This window comes from Canis lupus, chromosome 1 (genome assembly GCF_048164855.1).
Source record: "Canis lupus baileyi chromosome 1, mCanLup2.hap1, whole genome shotgun sequence".
Taxonomy (NCBI): domain Eukaryota; kingdom Metazoa; phylum Chordata; class Mammalia; order Carnivora; family Canidae; genus Canis; species Canis lupus.
In genome coordinates, this window is record NC_132838.1 from 37,953,829 (window position 1) to 37,978,751 (window position 24,923).

The window sequence follows — 24,923 nt, forward strand, 5'->3', positions numbered from 1 at the left end:
AGACCTGGAATGCTCCTTGGGTTGTCAATTACCCTGCAGGCTCCTCTTCTAAAGGAAGGCTTGGGAGTGGTTCCTATTTAACCTTAATGAGATAGCATTCTTGTGGGTTTCACAATATAACAGAGATACATGGAGATTCTCATATATTTTATAAAATATAGTTAATTGGTCCCGCTTTGAAGAAATATTATTAAAGATTAGATTTCCCTTATCAGAGTAGACAGGCTCAAAATACATTGCTTGCACTGTACTGTTTTAATGATATTTCATTTTTTATTGGCATGCCAGTTAAAGATCATGAAATGACGTTATTGGGGGGATTTTGTTTAAATTCTAGAAAAACTGAAAGATACCTTTTTTAAAGTAAGCTCCATGTCCAACATAGGGCTTGAACTCATGACCCTAAGATTAAGAGTCACGTGTTCTACCCACTGAGCCAGCCAGGTGCCCCCCAAGATACTTTTTATTTAATTTAACTAAGCCTGATCTCATTTTAGCATAGGTGATTTTTGCATTTCAAAAGGTTATTCTGTAGTTTAATAAATAATTCAAGCACACTAAAATTTCAATTTACTAAATGTAGTAAATGAGAGCATGAGAAGATTTAAAAGACAATTTGTTTTTTTGTCTACTTGAAAGGGCATTTTAAGTTGATGACTAATCTTGTATGGCTCAATTCCATTCCTGAATATTTATCAAATTATGAGTTTGTAATTATTCATAAAGCATTTGTGGTCACATCTTGAATTACCATGTCGATAGTTTTTAGTTTGTTATTAAGAGGACATGAAAAGTATGAATCCCTAAAAAGCGAAACACATGGATCATTCTGCCACAATAAAGACCACGAGAAAAGCTGAAGCTGCAATAAACAGTAAAGTTATCTGGTTTGAAGCAAAGGAATATGGAATTAGGCACATGTATTTTATACTGTATACAACTCATCTTTTCAGTCCTAATAAGCTGACTCGGATTCATGTAACGGAGAATACTTCCCCAGAGCCAAATACATTTAAGCTCTTTAAGGATTGGCACGATCCCTTTTTTCTCACTGGTTCATTAGAACAGTACCCACTTTAGAACAACTATTTGTGAGCACAGTAATAGTTCAGAAAATATAAAATGATGGAAGAAGGAAACAGAACAGTCCTTCATTTGCAGCCAAGAAGATGTGGGGATTAGATCTGTATTTGTTTTGACCAACTTTCTGGGAGAAATGCCATGACTGTTTTGAACAAATGATAAATGTCTATAAAATATGGAATTCTATAGTAAAAACAATTTTGACATCTTTTGTTAAGAGACCAAAACAAAAAACAAGAAAATATACGAATGTTGTATAGCTCAGAAATTAATAAATCCCCAAATTTCAATTTCCACTAAAATATTTATTTAATTAATGATATCTTACAGAAATAAATAAGAACAGTTTTTCTCTAATACAGATAGGTGTATTTATATATATTTTTTTTCTTTTCTTTTTTTTTTTTTTTTTTACAAAATCGAAGCATATCAAATTGTTTTCCCTAAAACTTTAGCTCAAAAAGGAATACTAGGAAACAAACAGAAATACTGAAATATGCTGATTATCAAATTATTACCATGGACCTTTTGAATCTCAGCATGACAGAAGATTTAGAGAAAGACCATGAGATTGGGAGTTAGGGCATCTGGGCTCCACTGTTGCCTTGCTACGTGTCACAAGCATGGTTCTCTGTATTTCTGAACCTTGGTTCTCTACCTTTATAAGAGGAATGATATTAGTTATACCAACTTCACAGGACTGGTGGGCAAATTAAAGCTGAATGTGAATGTACAGGAAAGCTCTTTATAATATGTAAAGAGCTACAAAAATAATAGTCTTGTTTAATTTCATATAAAAGAATCAATGCATATCTTCCTTCAACTGAAGAATAAGCACCAAAAACGTGTGTGTGTTTTCTTCAGTGGAATTATGTCACCCTATAAACCTAGAATAAGAAAATGCACCTTAACTAAGCACCAAAGCTTCTTGGACAAATGTGATATAAGGGATATTTCTATTACAGTTTTCTGGGCAGCTAAGTAGGAGCTAATGAGTCCTGAGGGTCATTTAAAACTCTGGAGGCTCAAAGAAAATGAAACAAGAATAGTTGTGTTACATCAAATGGCTAGGATAAAATAACCTACTCCTTATTTAGTGATTTCAAAGTCCATTAATTCTTCACAGAAGAAGAAACACTCAGTTATCAGTTGCAATTATTTGCTTATGTAAATACGACATTCTCTTGTTCCAAAGATCAAATACTAGTCCTTGAGAGAAGTCCTAGTAAAATAAAATAACAAATTATCACAAATTTAGATACTAGTGGTTAAAAGTCTAGTTTCCCAACAACACAGGAAAGGAAAAGAATCCAAGACATCAATATAATAATGAAGAAAAAAAAAACAGAACACAAAACCTGGCCATACATACTTCCATGTTATGATTAAGAAATAAAATGATAAAAACTGCAATATTTACAGATACATCAATCTTAAAGTATGTAAAAACAAGGAAAATTAAAAATAGAAAAAGCAGTTTAGATAATTTTATGATAAACATGAATACACTTAAAATGCTATTTAAAGTTCACTGCATACACTGACATTACTTAACACATCATAGAAATAAGAAAAGTGTTCAATGTTTCAATTTTTAGTAGCAACATACAGAGAAAAGAAAAACTTGCCTAAATGTTAACTTATTGTTAGGAATAGTATTACTGTAAAGTCACTATGCATGGAGTTATAGTCTAAAGCTACTCAAATAACTAGAAGTTAATATAATTTGCCATCTACTTAAAATATTACTACCAAGATATTGGTGAATCATGTACTAAAGATACTGAAGGCCCTTCCAAAACGAGATTTTTGTGGGTCAAATATACTAGGTCATATAAAATTAGACCAGTTTATTCTCTCCCTTACTCCAATTCTTTTTAAGACCGATCTTATCAAAAGAAAAGTACACATTACCTCTCTTAATTCCCTTGCATCATCAGATGTAGTTATTCTTTGGGACAAAAATAAATGTTGTATTAGGAGTGTAAGATCAAAAATCTTTATAGATCTTTTGGAAACAAGATAATTGGAAAGGACTCAGTAACTACTAGGACACCATACAACTAAAAAAAGAAAGAAATTCATTCAATGAAGAACAGTATTTACTGACATCTACTGGATTTTTTACTTGTAACCTTCTCTATAAGCAATGAAAAACTTAACTACAGTAAAGTCTCTGGATTGAATCAAGTGTACTTCATTCAAGTTCTTCAGTTTCTTTGGTAAACAGATCCGCCAGATCAGCCAAGGTTAAGACGGAAGCTTCGGGATGCTTCACCGATGAGCTCGTGTGACTGCAAGGTTTCCCAAGGAAGGAGAGTCAGAAAGAAACCAAGGAATAAATGGTTACATTTGTGTTATATTTTGCTCTAGTCTCAATAATATTAAGACATAATGATATAAAAATATTCTTATAATATAAAAACATATTTGCTCATAAGTGTTTGTAAGTGAACCATAAGAACCTTCAAGAAGAAAGTCAATGACAGGATCATTAGTACATCTCGTCAAAATTAGTGAAGACTTCTGTATAGCACTTTTAGGTTTTGTTATAAAATGTCTTTTCTCTCCACAATTCCTAAAATAAAGAAACAGAACCCATGCCAAATGCTGCTACAGCTCTCACCTTAGAATCTGCCTTCTTACTACCTAAAGTTAGTGTATTTGAAGAGAATTTCAACAGCTCTTGTAACTGCTATTTTATTTAAGCAGCTTAACTATAATTGCTGATTTCTGTTACACATGGAAACATCAGCAATAAAAAGCCTTCATGTCTGATGCAAATAGCTTTCACAGTAGACTCTTTCCTTCTCATAAACCACCAATGGAAGGAGATTTCTGGTTCAAATTGCTTCGTTGCTATGCACTGTGCCTCTGTATAGACATCCCTTCCAAGGCAATCATTCCTCTGTATCTGCCAACCATACCTATCTCATAAGGATATATAGTAAGGCATTGGTTTATGTTTTCAAAATGACTTTGAAGAAAATTATGGAATAAATATTAGAAGGTTTTATAATTTTTAAACTTTATAAAATTTTATAATTTTAAAGTTTTTTTTTAAAGATTTTATTTATTTATTCATAAGAGACAGAGAGAAGGCAAAGACACAGGCAGAGGGAGAAGCAGGCTCCTCGCAGGGAGCCTAATGTGGGACTCGATCCCAGGACTCCAGGATCACACCCTGAGCCAAAGGCAGACGCTCAGCCACTGAGCCACCCAGGAGTCCCTAAAATTAAGTTTTTAAAATTAAGGTCGCTCTGGTCTCTCTGCTTCTGTTCTGCCTTTGGAACAAATATCACAATCATCAGCTGAGTTTTAAGTCCAGATCTTCTCGTGTGCATGTGACCAGCATGTATGATTTATAAAGCAACACTGTAAGTTTCCTTTTAGAGATATCAGACGAAGGCTTTTAGGGTGGGCATAAAGATAGATTTCTTTAAAAAGTAATCCAATATGGCAAAGAAATGTAGGGCAGTTTAAATATTTTTAAACATTACAATCTCTATTAATAAATTAAGTCAAATATAGGATGTCCAGAGCATTAACTGGAAAATTTTAGATAGGTAAAATGTCCTGTTTTGCCTTTAAAAAATGTATCTGGTCATCTAAGTGAAGAAGTCCCAACACTTGTATAACCTTATATAAACAGGTAACATCCATCGGGCTTGTAGCAGATTATTATGTACCTCTTCTCAGCAGTTTTCAGCATTGCCTGCATTCTTTCTTCTATTGTTGCTTTAATTAAGAATCTGTGTACAATAGTAGGTCTAGAAGGTATGAAACAATGGTAAGTTCAAAAACTTCTTAAAACCAATTAGAACAAACAAGACTTCACATATTATATGCTATATTCATCAGTCACACAGGGCCCATTGTGGCAAGTAGTAATCAAGGTGCTGGGGCGGTGGTCAGCAGTAAATAAAACAAACTAGTCTTAATGAACTAACATTCTAATGAGGGCAGACACACAATAAACACATAAATTAGATAATACAGATAATGCCATAAGGAAGCTGACATATGAGTTGAAACATGACTGACGGGAATGAGGTTGCTAAGCCAAGGAGCAGAAAGAGCATCTAAACAGAAGCAACAATAAATAAATGCAAGCTCTTGGGAAGAGAACATGCTTGGAACAAGCCTAAAATGTATGAAGGGCAGAAAGAAACCTAGCATGGCAGAAGTGTATTTTAACAGAGAGGCAGGGAGTGGAAATAAGATTGGAGAGTGGGCAGGAAACAGATCGTGTAGGGTCTGGAGGGACATGGCAGGAATCTGGTTTTTATTGTGGTTATGAGGGGAAGTCATCCGTGGGTTTTATGCGTGATTTGATTTATACTTGATTATACTGTAGACACCCCTTTGGCTGCTGTGTGGGAGATGGCCTATTAGGTAGCAAAGGGAAGACCAAGAAGTCAGTTAAGGAGTTCTGTAGGAGTCCAGATAAGATGGAGAGTTGTGTTCTGGTTGTTTCCATGGAAACAGTAACTATCAGAAGGTCTGGAATATCTTTTGCAGGTAGAGTTGGCAAGGCTTCAGTGATGGTTTGGATGTGTGGCACAAAGAGAGAAGTATGGAAGAGTCTTAGATTTATGGTCTGAGAAACTACAGTTAAGAGAGTCAGATTATAAGATGGGGAGGGCTTGGAGTGGGTGGGAATGCAGTAGGAATACACTTTCTTTTACCCATGTTAAATCTGAGTTTTCCATTAGCTAGGTATCTAAGGGGAGGAGTCCAGCTATGGGTGAAGCAAAAGAGCTGGGAATGAGAGTCTGAGACAGGAGCTGAAAGGGCATGTCTAGACCAGGGACATATATCTGAGAGTCATCCACATATAAATGTTACTTAAAGCTCTGGAACTGGATAAGCTCATCTAGAAGTGTAGATAAGAAAAAAAGAACCTGCAGGGACCAATGGCAAGAAGTAGGTCATTAATAATATTATGAATCACATTTCAGTGGCACACTGAGGACAAAAACTCAACCGGAAAGGCTGAAAGAGGAAGGTTAAGAAGGGGAAGGTGGGCAGTGGAGTGTTTTTAAAGCAGATGATATTAAGACATATTTATCTGGTCATATATTACAAGAGGAATGTCCTTGAGAATATGAGAAGGGATGGGACCTATGACAAGTGGAATGGCTGGCTTTTGAAAGAAAAGGGACATTTCACCCACTGTAATAAAAGGGAAGGAACATACTGTGCCTTCCTGCTTATTGCTACAGATGAAATATTCATACCTCTACCTACAACCAAGGCTTGCACTTGAGTATTATTCTGGCACTCTCTCTTCTCTCTTGCTTCACTAGTTCTCCATTTCTAATGGATTGCTCCATTATTTCTCCCATATGAAAGGAAAAAGCAACAACAAAAAAACTTCTTGATCTCATACTCTTCCTTTTCTCTGTTCTTTGAAGCAAAACTGCTCAAAATACGAGTCCCATCAGTGATGTAGAGACAGCAGTGTACTGTGCTTAAAAGTATGATTGAGGAGGCAGAGGAGCTATGTTTGAAACCCGCTGCCACTTTTGCTACCTATGTGACCTTGGACAAATTACTTAAACCCTCTCTGCTAGATAAGTGTTTGTTGATAAATAAATGAAACCCTAATCTCTCTTATACTCAAATCAGGCTATCGCCTCCACAACTACCAAAACTGGTTTCTATCTCCATTCTGCTAAATTTAAGGGTCAATTCTCATTTTTTATCTTACTTGACATTTTAATAATACAGTTGTTGATACAGATGGTCATATCCTTCTTCTTGAGTTACATTCTTTACTTGACTTCCAGGAACCTCTCTATTCTGATTTTCTTCTCAACTCATTGTTTGATTTTCATCTGTTACCTTTGCTGGTTCTTTCTCTTCTCCCATGGCCTCTAACTTTGGTGTGCTCTGGAGTCCAGTCGTTGATCCTCTTCTTTATCTATACACATTCCCTTGGTAATCTCACTCAGCCCCGTGACTTAAAAATACCATTATATGCTGTTGACTTTCAAATATATCTCTAGCACAGACTTCTCCTGAACTGAGGACTTGTACATCCAATTACAGAATACCTATCTCCAGTTTTCTAATAAATATCAAACATCTCAAATTTCTATTTAAAATAGACTTCTGTTCTTTCCTTACCAAACCTGCTCTACCCTGTAGTCCTTCCTGGCTCATCTGAAACCTACTTCATCCTTCTAGTTTTCTAGGTCAAAAACCATGGCATTGACCTTGACTTGCTCACATCCCATGTCTACTCTGTCCACACATAACTACTGGTTCTCAAAATATGTCCAGAACCTGACCACTTCACATCATATCTACTGCTGCTCCCATGGTTCAGGTCACCTTTAACTCTTACTAGGATTACACAACAGCCTCCTAACTGTTCTCTCTTCTTCTACTCCCCAGATGTTCCCCTTTCCCCTGGCCCTGAACATATAGCACTCAGAATGATTATCTCAAAACAAGTTAGAACTTGTCACTCCTCTGCTCAAAGCCTGCTGTTGGTTCCCTATCTTATACACAGTGAAATCAAGGTCCTCATAGTGACCTCATAGGCCCTATAAATTCCCCTCCCCTACCAGCTTTCTGACTTCATCTCCTACTACTCTCTTTACTTATTCTGCTTCGGTAACTCTGGCTCCTTACTATTCCTCAAACATACCAGGCACAGTCTTGACAGGGTCTTTGCACTAAGTGTGCTATCTGCTTGAATATTCTTCCCCATACAAATCTTGCATGCCAGGTAGCTTTGTGGGTTAAGCATCTGACTCTTGATTTTGGCTCAGGTCATGATGTCAGGGTTGAGAGACTGAGCCCCATAACCCCATGTCAGGCTCCATGGAGCCTGCTTAAGGTTCTCTCTCTTCCTCTGTTCCTCCCTGCCCCTTGCTCCTCCTTCTCTTAAAAACCTGCATGCCATCCTGCTTAGCCAAATGTACTTTTTTTTTTTTTTTAACTGGGCTCCATGCTAGGCCAACTTGGGGCTTGAACTCACAACGCTGAGACCAAGACCTGAGGTGAGATCAAGAGGTGGACATTTAACCAATGGGACCGCTCAGGAGTCCCCAGCCAAATGCACTCTTTATTTTTAAAGATTTTATTTATTTATTCATTAGAGACACACAGAGAGAGAGAGAGGCAGAGGGAGAAACAGGCTCCAAGCAGGAAGCCCAATGTTAGACTCGATCCTAGGTCTCCATGATCACACCCTGCGCTGAAGCCGGTGCTAAACCGCTGAGCCACCCGGCTGCCCCCAAATGCACTCTTTATCCTCCTTCCCTACTCTACTTTTCCAGCTCCTAACATAGCATATATTTTACTTATGTTCTTGTTCACCATCTGTCTCTCTACCAACTATCATAATTTCCATGAGGGCATCTCAAATACCTAGAACAGTGCCTGGAACACAGAAGGTGCTTAATAAAAATTTACTGAATGAAGTATGTGGGTATTGATGTAGGTATATTACTCAAGTTGGTGATGGAAAGATGAGATGCTTCAAATCTGACTTTATCTGTGTTCTACATATGAGGCAAGACTGTCATCAGTGGGGAGCAGGAAGTTATAGAAGACTTTTAAGATCATCTCTTCAGAAAATGGAAAAAAAATCTATCTACTAGGGAAGCATAGTAGGATTGTCAGGTAGTGCTGAATGGCCTTTCATCTGAGCTGAATCCAGTCCATGCTTTGGAAAACAGTGATAAGACAAGGCGGCAATGTTTAAAAATATAAGAAAAAAACAAACCCAAAAAACCCCAACCAAATAAGACATAACTGCATTTTAAATGACACTGGACAATACTTAGAACAAGTGTGCAGTTATTACAGTTATGTTACTTTGTCATATTTTACTATGGATTTGTTTGATGAACATGTCTCTTTCATGCTGAAAACTAAAAGTCCTCATTTGTTCTCCTGGCTATTGCTTACAGAGCAATCCAGCTTTTAACAGTAGGTCATACAAGATGGCATCTCCTGTTACTCCTCTCCACATACTCTATTCCTAAGCAATTCTAAACTCTTTTGGGTCCCTAGGGATCTCCTGGTGTTTATCTCCTCTGTGTTCCTGCACATGCAATTCTCTTTGGCTGTGTGAGCACCCCTTTCTAGCCTAGTTTTGAAGTAATTGTTCCTTCAAGACTCAACCTAATGAAGCCTTCCATGACTCTAAGCACAACTAATGACTCCCTTCTGTTACCACAGTACTTCTATTACATTTTTGCACACTCTGCTGCAATAGGTCAGCTCTTCTGCTTCCTGTACTACATAGCAACCTCTTTGGGGGAGCAGACTATGTCTTACTCAATTTGAGTCTTCAATATCTAGTATGAGTGACATATAGTTGCCACTCAGTCAATATTTAATGAATACTCAGTACAGATTTTTTTTTTAAACATTCAAGGCATCTACCATCTAGGAGGTAATACATCTAAGAGGTCTTATGAAGGGTAACTGTCTATTCTGACATTTGAATGAAAGTAGTAGATATTACACAATACTCACTATTAGGTTGGGCCTCAACTAAATCTAGTTACCTCTTAGAGTAGCCCCAAGGGACTATCTTTTCCTAAGGGAAAGAATTTAAAAAGGAGTCATGAATGGGATATGCCTTCTTTTAAAAACAGGCTACTTTAAACAATCAAAAATCACTTCTCCTCAAAGTCATGATGGATGCTTTCAACTCTGCAGCTTAGTTTAAGAAACTGTTTTGGTGAAGCAAACAGCGTAATTTTTCCAAGAAGGGAGACACAAATATGGGAGAATTCAGGGATTTGCTGTTTGGAGGAGGGAGGGTTGGAAATCTCAAAATGTCTTTTGGTCATATACTTGAACATTTAATAAATAAGTCATTAAAAATGAATAGTTATATGAACATAATTGAAGAGTTTAAACACTGATTTATATCTTAGAAACTGGAAGCAAATGTAACTGATGCTAACTTTAGTCCTTACTTTGTTTGTCCAATCCGGTGCACCCTCCCAATGGCCTGAAGCTCATGGGCAGGGTTCAAGATGGGCTCCACCAAGAGAACATGAGTTGCTTCAATGATAGTTAATCCATTAGAACCTGTGTGCAGGGGCAGCAGCAAGATATTGATTTGGGGATCATGTTTAAATGCTGAAAGGTTCTCCTAAAAAAAGAAAGGTATATTTAGATTTTAGCTGGATCACTTAGAGCAGTATAGTATAGCTCATATTAAGAAGCCTAATAGTATTCAGGTCACTGTGAAATGTAATAATTAAGACAATTAAATATAAATTACCGATTTCAGAAAATGTAAACTTGTCTGACCTTCATGAGGACAAGGGTCACATAAACTCTCTTATTCTTTATGATACAGTGGAAACACAAGATACATGTACCTGATGTATGCCAATTAAACTACATGAGAGAGAAAAAGAAAGTGTGTGCCAGAGTGAGGATGAGATCAGAGACATGAATCTGTTACATTTTTACTTGGTCTTCTTTTGTGTTTTTGTCTCAGGGTGTGCGCCAGTCGTCGTGCTGAGCGTAGCGTAAGCAATTTGACCACATAGGGTTTTTCCTGGTGTAGTGTCTTGAGAACCTAATCCTGGCATGAGGGCCCTGTCCATTGAACAGGTGTATCACAGATCATCTTTTCCTCTATTGAAGCAAACGACCTCAAGTCAGAAGATCTTAAAAAAAAATGACCTTGCTATGGGTATAAATGAATAGATAGAAAATAATTAGTTTCTCTACTTTGCTTTTGAATGTTAGTTTTATAATGAATCAATAACTCAAATCTTTATACAAGACAATAAATGCAAGTAAGCTATTAACAGCAGTTTTAATTTACAACTAAATCTCCCCTCAAAAAAAGTAAAAATCTTCTTGACGTACCTGAAATGTCTTAACACGACTGATTTGAGCAAATTCCATGTTGTTGTCAGTGAGGGCTTTTGAAATAATATCTAATACATCTTGCCACTAGAACACATAAAAAAATAAGAAAACAAATTTTTGTATAGTTTTCACATAAAAAGGAATTGAAAAGGAACTAAATCTAAATTACTTTTGTACTTCAGAATTAACATAAAAACAAACTTTCAAATGTGGTTCCACCAATATTATTTTACACTACCAAAATGGCAGTGGTTTTTGTTTGTTTAAGTCAAATGCTGGTTAAATTTAGGGTAAAAGACATAGGTGTTTTTGGGAACTGAATTAAGATAAACATAAATAATGGAATGGCTAATGGATAAAGTTGCCTATCTTTTAAAAATAAAAACTACAACTTTTACTTCATATTTTATTCAATAGATTACTTTTTCTTTTTCTCAAATAACCAATTTAATTTGTGGAATGAGACTTTCAAGGTTATAGATTCTAATTTTTAACATATTAACATTAGAAAATGCCCATAAAACATTAACAGGAAATGTAGCTATAGAAATTGCCTTTGTAAAGCATCACCAAATTTCTCTAAAAATAATTTTATCCTATGGAAATAGAAAAAAAAAAAAAAGAACATGGAAAATCTAACAGTAATTCTAAATCTCAACTATATTAGAACAAACATTAAACATGAGTTCTCAGATATGAGCTGACAGAAAGCCAGTCTGAGGTAAGACTCAGAATGAAAATGTTGATTATACCGTTGAGAAGACGAGTGCTTTAGCCCCTGGGTCTCTAAGTTGGATTCTCATCAGAGTTCTGACCACAGCTTCCACTTTTGTAGAATGGCTGCCCTTTGGACATAAACAAGAAAACACATCACTACCAAATAAATCTAGTTTACAATGAAAAGGAAAACCAATATAAAACACTTTTATTACCAAAACTACATGTACATCAAAACAAACTATCGGGTTCTATGTGTTCACTCTTCTTTATTTTGTATTTGCTGGAAATTTTCTTTAGCTAGAAGCTATAGAACTTAAATCTAGGGAAAACTGCTTCTGAAACATACCAGAAAGTCATATAGTGATATACGACCATAAAGAGAAGATTTTTAGGTTAAAGTAGGTAGGATTTGTAGTTAGAAGATTTTATTATTTTAGATCAGCAGAATTTATATATTAAAAGCACTCCTCACTTCAGATATTATATGGCATTAGAAATCTTAAGAATATAATGAATCAGAATTCTAATGTAAGCAAACTGTGAAGGATCCAACTCAGGAAGGATCTTTTCTTGTAGGGAATTACAAAGGACAGTGACAGAGGTACAAATAACATCTACTTGGATAGCAGCAGATTTCTATAAAGCTAAATAAACACACACAGGTGGGTTTTACATTTTCCATAACCATTTCCATCATTAAAGTATGAAAAGGAAAAAAATGAAGAAATAAAAAAATGAGGAAATGAGCAAATGTTTTCATAGCCTTCTGAGAAAATTTTCCTCCTGGAATGCTCTGGGAGATGGCAAGACATGAAGATATTAAGGGTATGGGACTTTTAGCACTTTTACAGAGACACTCAGAGGCAAAATGTATAAATGAAACAAGAAAGAAAGGCAATGCAACTTTTAGTTAGCAAGAGAGAATTATGGAAGAAGTTTTAAAATTGTAATACTAAAATCCTAAGTCTACATAATTATATAATTCTCTGGTATGCAGACTGCTAATTATACGTGCAAGGTTAAAAAATATAAAGGATCTGTTTCAGTCTAAAAATCGTCTTAAAAAAGAGCAAAATTATATCAAATAAGAGAAAGCAGGAAATCAGCATGAAGTATTGTTAATGAGTTTAGATAGAAACATACGTATCCCTCACAAAGTCTCATTTCAAAAATATTTTTTTTTTAAAAGATTTTATTTGAGAGAGAGAGAATGAGAGAAAGAGAGCACAAGCAGGGGGAAAGGGCAGAGGGAGAAGCACACTCTCTGCTGAGCAGGGAGCCCAATGCCAGGTTTGATTCCTGGACTCCAGGGTCATGACCTGAGCTAAAGGCAGACACTTAACCAAGAGTCACCAAGGCGCCCCTCAAAAATATTTTCAAATGAAATACCATAACTATAAAACCTTCCATTTATTAAGTTGCTTCTTATGAAAAGTTCAAAAGAAAACCTAATAATCTTTAATAAACAACATTCCAAATTAGAGTGCTAACTCTGTGAAGGAAAAGACCAGAACATTCCCTTTTATCAAAGTCTGGACAGTTCAGTGGTAGCTCTCAATAAGCCCTTGCAAATATCACAGCCTGGAACCATTTGGTCCTAGTTCAGTTACTTTCACTGTGAACGAATAATAAGGAAGCCTAGAAATCTAAAGCTCTGCTTGGCAGAAAGGTACATGGGAGTGAGGCTACTTTAACACTCTTTTCTTCCACATGGATGGAAGTGGCTACTGAGAAGAGAAAAATGCATAGAATTCTTGATGGGTAGCCCATGTATACTGACTTGCATGCCCTGCATAATTTTAAAAAACGAATCCAATACATGCAAAATCCTGTTAGGTCAATATGTTTAAATAGTTTCTTTCAAGACAAAAGATTTCCTATTTTAGACTATTTGAAGCCATTTAAATGATCATAAATTGTCATTAAAAATGTTGCTTCCAGTTGCAAGAGGATATGTTGAGTTTATTTTTTAAAGATTTATTTGCTTGAGAGAGAGAGAGAGAGAGCACACATGCACACATTGAGTGTGGAGGGCAGAGGGAGAAGGAGAGAGAGAGAGTCTTAAGCAGACTCTGAACACAGAGCACTTATGTGGGCCTCGATCTCATGATCTGGAGATAACAACGTGAGCCAAAATCAAGAGTTGGATATTCAACCGACTGTGCCACCCAGATGCCCCTGTTGAGTTTATTTATTTTTAAAAAGATTTTATTTATTTATTTATTTATTTATTTATTTATTTATTTATTTATTTATTTATGAGAGAGAGAGAGAGAGAGAGAGGGGGGCAAGACACAGGCAGAGGGAGAGAGGGAGAAGTAGGCTCCATGAGGGGAGCCTGACATGGGACTCGATCCCAGGTCTCCAGGATCACACCCTGGGCTGAAGGCGGCACTAAACCGCTGAGCCACCTGGGCTGCCCTGTTGAGTTTATTTTAATAATGATTCCTAATTTGCTACTAAATGAAAAGAAAATGCTATGCACAGTTAAGGATTACTGATCTAAAAAGTTACCATAGAAAGGCAGTAAGCTATAGGAGAAAAACTGAATAGAAGTTAAATAGGATCTGGTTTCTCTTTGATTTACCACATCTATCACAAGCACATTTTGGATAACTTAAAAAAATTACATAAAATCAAAATATGCTTATTGGACAACTAAGCTAACAGAAATATAAGAATTAAAGAAGTTAAATACTTTTTTAAAGCCCTACCTTCTCAAAACAGCACTAAGAATTGGCATTTATTCTGTTACACCTCCTTAGGCATTTTAGAAGCCTACATAAAAATGCATATGTACTCCACAAATATTTGTAAACTTGTTTTATAAAATGGTCTTTTCATTTAACATTGTATCTTAACAATCTATTCATAGAGGATCTTTATATTTATTTATTAATATACACTTAGACTCTTGCATTCTTTTTTGCTATTATAAACCAGACTTTAGTGATACTTATAGCTTTGGATACAAAGCCATATGTGAAAATATTTTTGTTGGATAGGCACGTTAAAGTGGAATTGATGGCCAATTCCAAAAGACTCAAAAAATTTATTAAGATACTTGGACTCAAAAAATTTATTAAGATACTTGGATCCTGGTGGATTTTGGTGGGTCAAATTGCCATCTAAAAATGCTGGAAATTTTAACTACCAATGGTTAAAAATGTCTGCTTCTTTGCACATTTGTTAAAATTTAATTTTTTGCCAGTCTGATAGGTGAAAGGAGGAACTAAATTTTCATTTAGTCTATATTTTCCTGACAGTGAACTTGAGTATCATTAATTAGCCATTTAGAATTCTTCTGTGAATTGGAGGGTGGTACCATTTCATTATATATGGGTTGATAAACACTAATCTTTTTTTTTTAACCAAACAATTAGGAGCTACAGGAGAGGTTAATAAAGTCAGCAAACCTAGTGGCTTTTGTGGGGGCAGGTGTGAAGAGGCAGAGGGAGAAGGAGAGAGGATCCCAAGTGGACTCCATGCTCAGACTAGAGCCTGATGTGGGGCTCAATTTCACAACCCTGAGCTGAAATCAAGTCAGACACTTAGCCAACTGAGCCACCCAGGTGCCCAAACCCAGTGGGCTTTTATCTTATCTTCAATCTTCAGAAACCTAGATTCCCACCACTCTATGCCCTTATTCATGGACTTCTTTTCTCTTCCTTGCTTGTGATTTTTATTTCCAAATGAAAAAGGAGTCCCAAGATAATACTGAAAAGACTATGGTTGGTTTTATAACAGAATCAATGAAAGTGAACAAAAAGATAGGGCAAACTTTCTTCTGTTATTTTCCTTATCACTCAAGTCCCTTCAACATTTCAAGTAAGTTCGTATTTGATTATCCAAATCATTTACTTATTCAACAAAAATGCCAAGAACTATATTAGGCACTGGATATACAAAGATCAAAATATATACCCTCCTCCTACTCCCCAAAACATATAGTCTAATGCATGTTACAGAATATGGAGAAAAACGAAAAAGATGGTTTATACTGCTGATTTGACCTAGATGCAATTTAAATGAATGTTTTATTATATCATCTTAATGAGTACTATACATATTCTACTGCTCTTTTTTAATGTTTCTATCTCAAATGCATAAATGAAGTTTGGCTCAACTCCGTTTTTCAGAAGATTATTCAATATGGCCACATACTAAATGTTCAGTTTGTCAAAAAAAAAAAAAAAAAAAAAAAAAAAGGTTAAAACATGAAGGGATGGGTTATATACAGGCAAGGCTAGAGGAGATCACAGAAGGAGGCACAAAAGAGATTAGGATGAGGAACTGTGCACAGGAATCTATCCCTATGCAAGGTGTTAACAAAGTAACAAAGTATGAATATTCTCCAGAAAGGTAACCTGATAGCCCGAGTCCAACTTGGCTTATTTTTTAGCTATATCAGTAAACATACAAAGTTAAGCTGGAATGATATGTATTTGCTAGCAGGGTGCATGGGAATGGACATCCCACAAAAATGCTGGATCACTTAATATATTAGATTGATAAAGTTGTATTTAATTATAAGCACCTTTGTCCTCTTCTGAAACTCTTGTTCCTTTCATTGTTTCCACCCCTTCTTTGAATCTCTGTTCCACCAACCCTGCCTTTGTGATCAAGTCAGTACTTCTGGTGTTCCACTCATGAGATAAGCAGTGAAGAGTATTATATCATTAATGAAGAATACGGATGGGATTGTCCTTCTTTATAGCAAAGGAATCATAAAATATTCTTTATAAAAATCTTTGTTCCCTTGCCTGTAATTTAATCAACAAAACCAAACAAGCTACATATACAGGTGGTTTTTCTACTTGGTGGAAAATTAACCGCAAAGTTAAAAGCTCTAGGCTTTTGGGCAGAAGTCAAGGCAACAAAAAATAGCAGATACCCATTAGCACCAAAGGCCAACAAAGAATATTTCTTGTGAAGTCTGGCCTAGAGGTTGTCTAGCTTCATAACTAAAGATCAGAAATGTCATGCAGCCTCTTATCTACTCTAAGAGTGTTAAATGTGTTAAAAGGATGGAAAACTCACTTTTATTTCTTTGTCATATATTCAGTAGAAGAATTCTAATAATAAAGCAATCAAGTAGTATTGATTTAGACTTTGATAAATGCTTCCCCTCCATAATGGGACTCAATATCTTACCAGGTTGTTCGTAGAGTAAGGTACTGCTTTTCAATCCCTGAAGTCTTATTATTGGGGCAAGAGAGAATAGGTAAAATCTTTGAGTATGGTGTAGAAGATACACAGTTGTTGGCTTCACTCCACTCCCTTCATAACTATTTCCTATTGCTGAGAATCCTTGTTTAGGGAAGGCAGGAAAGGAAGGGGAACAGATCTGACATCTCCCTACCATAGCAGCGAAGTGCTACTTGCATTTGATTTATATAAATAAAACTAGTACTCTATGACTTTTCAGTCATAGCACCAGGTATCGTTGCTTTGTATTATAGCCCTTTGTCACCAGTCTTTTTTCGTGGAGCCCTTCTATTTTCTCTTTTAGTTAATCTGTCTACTTCTCTCACTTTTTCTCCGCAGTATCAATGGATTCTCGTTATGCTTTGCTCCACTGGTAGAATTAAGAGCTAAAGTGGCTGCTGGGTCTTGAAGAACATCAGGAAAATGAGTCAAACAGTAGAGATGAGGAATGTAGTCTTATTTTTCACTGAATATTAGAGAGAATATTGTTTAGAGACTACTTTAGGTCAACATGCAGGCCGTATCTTTAGAGATTTTACGTGTATTATATATAGTCCGTATATGTGAAATACATAAATACTAGTACATGTGAAATGTTTCAAATCATGGGGCTGTAAGCTACTTATCAGTTTAAAGTGAAATCAAAATGAAGTCGTTTTCTGAAATCTGCCATTCATACTCATGCTAAAATTTCTTGAAGTAGTACAGCACAGTGAAAAAAATATTACAATGAGCATTACATGGATATTGGTGCCAGATAAAGTTGACATAGACATTAAGTAAGTTTTCTATAAAAAAGTTAGAAGGGCCATTAGACTGAGGTGCTTGTAAAGTTTTTCAAAAAGCAAGGTTTAAATCTGCAAGATTAGAATTATATTCCTTTCCAAATGACTTCAATCACCACTCTGTTCTACAGTGTATAATACTGTTCACTATTTTAGTGACTTTCTGTAGATATGAAAGACATTTATAATTAGGTAATAAGATGTGAATGCTATATAAACATCATGTTATAAAAATGATCCTGTAACAGAAGTTAGGATGTGGAAGAGCAAAGAAAGATTGAAAGAGGAATAGATTGAAAGATGCACTAATGTCCTCTTGTTTTGAAGTGAGGAGATAACAGACACTGTCTACAGCTAATACTTTAAGAAACAAAACCTATGTATATTATTGAAAGTCATATAGGTGATCTTTCTAACTAAAAATAGAAACTGATCACAGTGGCAAGGCAAATAAGGGAGAATGAAGGACAGCATTTCTTTTCATTGTGTGCCATTCCATTTTATTCTGAATTTGTTCTTCTGTGTAAATTATTGCTGCTAAAAAATGAAATACTTCTTGTCTACCCTTATTTCTTACAGATGGACAAGAGGTTCAGGGGGATGGGCAGGAGGCCTGTAATTCTGGGACCTTTTTACCTTGTCACCTCCACAATACAATCAGCACTGTGTTTATGGCAAACAAACTGACCCTCTGAATTCTGACAGTGCTCTAATGCTGCATACCTGCTGTGTCTCTTACTGCGCTAGGGTCAAATGGATGCCTAATCTGAGCTATCTATCTACCACAGATGAGGAGTTTCAGCTTTGTGGGAGGTAAGGCAATTACATCTGAAACAGAGCACAGATTTTATTTTAAACTTCCAGTTATTATATGGATTGATTTTTGCAATCAGTAAAACATACTACAAAGGTCTTGAGATTAGAGATTTTTTTGAATATCTTATCTGACTAAAAAACATCCTGTAAAGAAGATAAATTTATACAACTTAGTCACTGCCCCACCTCAAAAAAGGACTATGTTCTCTAATCAGTAACATGATCAAATATTACATGGTGACAGATCATCGATTTTTTCTTTAGGTTTTCATGGTAGGCTTGTAATTTGCAAATAACATGAATGTTCAGTATAAAATCATTTCTGTCTTGGTATTACCTGACTTTTGTTACTTTTATTCTGGACTTTTCTTTTTGAAAGACAGCTAACTCTTTGAATGTGACTGTGCTATCCATAGTAGTTTCTGCTGAGTAAGATCAGTTAACATTGTTTTATTTCTGTTTGCACCTGTTCACCATGCTAAAAACCCATATTGGTAGTGACAGATACAATTTAGTGCAGTTATATAGCTTGTATGATTGGTCTCATGAAGTAGGAACACTTCTCAAGCTAATGCCTGGGGCAAGTCCTGGGTTCTTCAAGCATTCACATGTTACTTGAATGAAGTGCAATGGATGCCACATGTGCGGTGGGAAATCTTACAAGTGCACTAGGTCCTAAAAATATTATTCTGTCCCTTTAAACATTTGCATAATGATTTCAAAAGAGATAGGTTAGCAACTGTAGAAAAAAAAAAAAGGTTAAAAATTTTATTGGCACCCAAAGGCTTTTAGGGATATTATTTAACTGCTTATCTGTTTATCCGTCCATCCACCATTATCCATCCATCTATCCAGATATCCACTACTTAACTGAGTACCTGTTATCAACCAGGCATTGTTCTAGATGCTGGGGATATAGTGCATAAAACAAGTTCTCACTTCATGTACAATGTCCTTTCCATATTGTAATGGAGTTTACACCCTGCAAATATAAGTTTTTCAGAACAGTAATTTCAAAAAGATAGTTTACATATTACAAGTATCTACTGGGTGTTAGTTTTGTTTTTTTTTTTTTTTTTTTTTTTTTTTTTTGGGTGTTTGATTTTTGTAAGCCATTGCTAACTTCCATACCAGACTCCTTAACAGTTCAGAATTATAAAGTGCTAACTTGGCCAGTGAACAGAAATTGTTTTTTGTGATTATAATTATACTTAGTCATAACATTTTCTAACAAAAACATACAATTGCATTCTAAAATTACCAGTTAATGTTCATATACAAGTATCTTATGTAAAAATATTTAGATAAGTATATTTAAATATAATTGTTTGTGGATTATATTCACCAAATTATTTCAGGCTCAGTCAGAATTTTGGAATCAGTTTTTTTCCATCCAGATGTTTGATTATATTTAGAAAGTACAAGAGAGACTTAACAAGTCACCCTTGAATAAATGAACAAAAACTCAAAAAAGAAGAGAAATAGCAGGTAGCTACACATACGATTTGACACATGGTATTTCTAAAAATCTTGGGGAGTTTGAGTGTAGAAATATAGTTCTTTTTTTTTTTGTCCCTTCACAAAGAGGCTGTGTTAAGACAGCTCTGTTAACAATAGTTTTATTTGTTAAAAATGCAGATTCCTGGGCCAGATCCCAGGTCTAATGAGTTAAAATTTAAATGGGAACGGGGCCTGATAAAAATCTTTATTTTAGGAAGTAGGCCAGTTATTAGACACTCAAACATTTGAGAAGATGAAGCAGTAGTGCACATGTGTAGGATGGGTGGGAAGGCTGCTGTTTTCTGTGGCTATACCCACGTAGCATATTTTCTCCTGGATAGAAACTTCATATGACATAAAGAGCCATGGCCGTCATAGGGTCAGGGTTTCCACTGACAAAAATGCTTTGTATGAAACCTATCCAAACTTAGAACACAGGGAACATGCCACGTGGGGCATATGTTCTGCCAGGAAGCCTACTTCACCATCCAAAACGCCTGGCAGTTGTCAGAACTTGCAAGGGGAATTTTGTTTACTTTGTGAAATGCCCAGTAGGTTCCAAGGGTCATTTAGGAATACTGTCACACAGACATTAGGGTAGATACAGTCTTTAACTTACATGTATCCACTAAAGGGAACATTGTCATCTCAATATTCAGTTTATCTGACCAATATTCTATGGTTCATCAATAAGATTCCTTATATTGTGAAATACCAGTAGGAAAAAAAATGTCTTATATTATTAAATATTATTTTTATGTTTTCCAAATATCTTTTATCCAAGACCAGCTAGATAATTAACCACTATGTGTGATATATTGTCTCTCCTGAGAATCTTGACAGTAATACTAAGTGAAATAAACATTTCTGATAATACAAAAACTTCAATGAAATTAATTACTTTTCATTATTGTTTAATAAAGGCCAGAGATTTGATAATCAACATAAAAGAACAAGTCCCTAGGGTTAGTAAAAATTTGAACTAATATTTATATAATTTCAAAGTAATGCTTTAATTATTCATACAGAGTCACCTTTATTTTACAAATGATTACTCTCTCAACTTCACAATACATGATATGACTATTCAGTAGGGTAGTTTCAGATGCAGTGAGGGTCTGAGAAAACAACAGGCAGATGCTTAAAAGAGGAGGTGGCAGACAAGACAGAAATGTGACAGACGTCAGAAAAGGGGACAGGCAGCAGAAGGCAGAAGTGGCAGGCACAAACGGGGACAGTAAAGGCAGGGAGAAGCAAAAGTAAATATGGCAAGAAGAAGCAATGTGAGGATGTGAAAGATGAAACTTACAAGTATAGTGGGTACAATATTCAGTCATGTTTAATAAAAAGGAAATACAAATATACATGCATCTATGACAATAGAAAAATTAAGTTTAGTAGACTCTGTAATCTTGTAACTTTTTATAAGATGCTTTGATTAATTCATGTATGTGCTCATCAGAATGTAGGAAAGACAGGAAGAAGTCAGAGCGTAACAGTATTTGTACACTGATATTCCTGTCCCAACAGGACAGTGAGTGTAACCATCCTGATCTCTCTCCTGTGTGTCTAGAAAAAGTGCCATTAAATGAACAGGTGTTTGGGTTTGATGGGCTCCATGACTCAGTTTCATAGAGGCTGTGCTGTTTACTGGTAGCTAGAGCAATCACTTCCTAAACCTCATGGCATGAAGCCTGACGCAGCAGTTCTTTCTCACTCGTTCCTTGCGCTGTTATGAATGCTTTTATCTAAGGGTCAGCAGCCCTTCTTAGCCACGGATGCCATCAGTGGCCCTTGGGATGCTTGAGGCTAAAGGAAAAGACAGCAGAAGAGAAAGAAGGGCTTAGAAAGACTATTTTTAAGAGAAGGAGGGGGAAAGTGCAGAATTAGGGAAAAAAGGGAGAGGGAATCTGGCAGGAGAGCAGTTCTTTGGGTGGGGAGGAAGATTGAGTCTGACCATCAAATGCCTCATTAGGGCTGGTCAGCGGATTGCACCACAGACCACCTTCCTCTTCACTTAGCAACTCTTGGGCATTTGATTTAAAAATACACATTTATCCAGGGGATTCCCAGAGGGAGCAGGACTACACGACTCCTTGAAGTCATGACCCTCTCATCACTTGATCACAACAGTTGTGTTATTCCCACACTGCTATGCAGTTCCCACCTCCCATTCTTCTCTCTCTCCCAAACTCTGGTGGTTCCCCAGGAACTAGTGCTTTATGGCCAACAAACTTTTTTACACTTTTAACCTTTGGTGGAAATAATGTGTTCTATTTCCTTGCTTTAATTAGAACCTGGCTGTCCTTTGAGCACACCACTTTCTCAGCAGGCCTCTGGATGGAGGAATTCACTCTTTCATATTCCTTGCATTATGAGTATGGGTATCCTCTGGTCCCTCATGGAGGTTTCAGATAATTATTTCTCATTTTTTAAAAAATTTCCATTCTTCTGGGCTTCATGAAACCCGGTTTTTCCCTAACTCTACCTGTTGCTGTCATCATTTACTGAACACTACCTTTCTTTTTTTTTTTTTAATTTTTTAAAATTTATTATTATTTTTTTTGAATACTACCTTTCATTCATGGAATAATCTTGGTGACTAACTCTATACCTTAACTCTAGATATGATACATTGTCCACTTGAACAACTCCTTCAACATTTAAGTCTTACCACTTCATCTTTTTTTTTTAATTTTTATTTATTTATGATAGTCACAGAGAGAGAGAGAGAGAGAGAGAGAGAGAGGGGCAGAGACATAGGCAGAGGGAGAAGCAGGCTCCATGCACCGGGAGCCCGATGTGGGATTCGATCCCGGGTCTCCAGGATCGCGCCCTGGGCCAAAGGCAGGCGCCAAACCACTGCACCACCCAGGGATCCCACCACTTCATCTTCTATCACATTATTTCTTCCACCTCACTTGGGTCACTTGCTTCTGCAGTCACATCTGGAATACTAAATACCTGTCCTTTCTGAAAGGATAAGAGAGCCCAGCCTCTGACAAGGACACTTACTCTTATAGCTTATTTGCTCAGTAACCCAATCTCTCCTTATTTGACTTCAGTGAGATCTCTACTTTCTCTCTCATGGCTTCATACATCATTAAGCCAGTAACTCTGAATTTTCTATCTCTTGTTCCACATAGCAAAACTCTGCTATACAGTTCTATTTGGATGTTTTAGAGATTTCAAACACAGATGCACTCCTCTTCCAAATACCTTGTATCAGTAACTGTACTATTATCCAACTGAATTTTCACATCAGAACCCAGAGGGTCCCCTACTAAATCTCTATCAATCCCTCCAGCATTCTATCTTACTAATCAACTTTACTTCAAATATCTCATGACTATATCCATTTCTTTCTATCTCCACTACCCCTGACCTCATCAAAGCCACCATCACTATTGCTGTAGCCTCTTGATCTGGTCTCTCCTAAGTTTTTCTATTTTTTTCTACTCCTACTAATCTAATTGCCACACTGCACAAAAGGGACCTTTTAAAGATTCAAATCCGATCATGGTACTTCTCTGCATATAACATGTAATGCCTTTCTGTTTATATGGAAAGAAAATTCTTCAGTCTTCAGTGGCCCTTAAGCATCTGGTCTCTCTGTGGTTTCCGGACTCATTTCATTCACTTGTCCTTTGTGCCTTCTACACTGCAGCCACTGAATTCCACTGTGTGACTTCTTGTCTCAGGTACTTCTATGTATTGTTTTTTGTTTGTTTCTGTCTGGCAGGCTCCTCCACACAGGACCATTTTTCTCTTTTTCCCAGCCTGGTTAATTCATTCATCCTTTAGACATCTACTTAACTGTCATTCCCTCAGAGAAGCCAGGTCTGATTTTCTTTTGTAGGGCTTATCACAATTATATGTAAATTATTTGTGTATTGTCTGTGCTCCTACTCCAACTCAAATTCTGTCCCCCACCCACCACCCCATTACCAAACTGTAAAATCCACAAGGACAGCGATCGTGTCTGTTTTATTCAGGAGTGTATGCTGTGTCTGTGAGGCCCAGCACACTGCCTGGCACACACTATGTATCCAATAAATAGGTATGGAATGAATGAATGAATAAATCAGTGAAATTCATTCCAACTTTGGGATTCTGGTTATCTCAACACACTAGAGAGTAATATTAATATCATTGATACCTTCAGGTTTTACTCAAAAATGGTAGGAATAAACAGCAATTAGACATACTTTAATTTAACCACACTTTTGTCAGGAGGGGGAGCCCTAACTCTTGAGAGTTTCAAATTGCAGTTCATTTTCCTCAAAAAATACAATCTTTAAAAATAAAGGATTTTTAATTCTCAGGCCTATATTTCCTACTACAATCATATATTGATTTGTCCTTTGTCTAAATTTGGTTAGGGGGATCCCTGGGTGGCGCAGCGGTTTGGCGCCTGCCTTTGGCCCAGGGTGCGATCCTGGAGACCCGGGATCGAATCCCACATAGGGCTCCCGGTGCATGGAGCCTGCTTCTCCCTCTGCCTGTGTCTCTGCCTCTCTCTCTCTCTCTCTCTCTCTCTCTGGCTCCCGGTGCATGGAGCCTGCTTCTCCCTCTGCCTGTGTCTCTGCCTCTCTCTCTCTCTCTCTGTGACTATCATAAATAAATAAAATAAAAAAAAATAAATTTGGTTAGGAATAAAAAAAAAGCATGTTTAAGGTAAGCAAAGAACAAAAAAGTCGTGAGAAAGTTTTTCATTACATAAATGCCCCTTAGATAGAAAGTCCAATTAGAGATCCTGTTTGGATTTCAAAAAAAATTTTTTTAAAGATTTTATCTATTTATTCATGAGAGACACAGAGAAAGAGACAAAGGCAGAGGGAGAAGCAGGCTCCATGCAGGGAGCCCGATGTGGGTGGGACTTGATCCCAGGTCTCCAGGATCACGCCCTGGCGTAAACCACTGAGACACCCAGGTTGCCATGGATTTCTA

The 24,923-nt window shown here is 36.4% G+C and overlaps 1 protein-coding gene and 1 long non-coding RNA gene across 6 annotated transcripts in view; one reads left to right on the top strand and one right to left on the bottom strand.

Annotated features, from left to right (window-relative positions):
• Positions 1-1,367: 1,367 nt before the first annotated feature.
• Positions 1,368-24,923, bottom strand: part of SHPRH (SNF2 histone linker PHD RING helicase) — a 94,648-nt gene continuing 71,092 nt past the window's right edge. For all 3 annotated transcript variants that reach the window (XM_072826840.1, XM_072826846.1, XM_072826849.1), the window contains exons 26-30: positions 11,697-11,789; positions 10,942-11,028; positions 10,032-10,210; positions 4,773-4,853; positions 1,368-3,377 (exon numbers count right to left, since the gene is read on the bottom strand). In XM_072826840.1, the coding sequence (XP_072682941.1) occupies positions 3,281-3,377; positions 4,773-4,853; positions 10,032-10,210; positions 10,942-11,028; positions 11,697-11,789 (537 nt within the window). In that variant the 3' untranslated portion in view covers positions 1,368-3,280. The remainder of the gene's footprint in view (positions 3,378-4,772; positions 4,854-10,031; positions 10,211-10,941; positions 11,029-11,696; positions 11,790-24,923) is intronic.
• Positions 18,231-24,923, top strand: part of LOC140633802 (uncharacterized) — a 52,761-nt gene continuing 46,068 nt past the window's right edge. For all 3 annotated transcript variants that reach the window (XR_012031406.1, XR_012031405.1, XR_012031407.1), the window contains exon 1: positions 18,231-18,470. This is a non-coding gene — a long non-coding RNA (uncharacterized lncRNA). The remainder of the gene's footprint in view (positions 18,471-24,923) is intronic.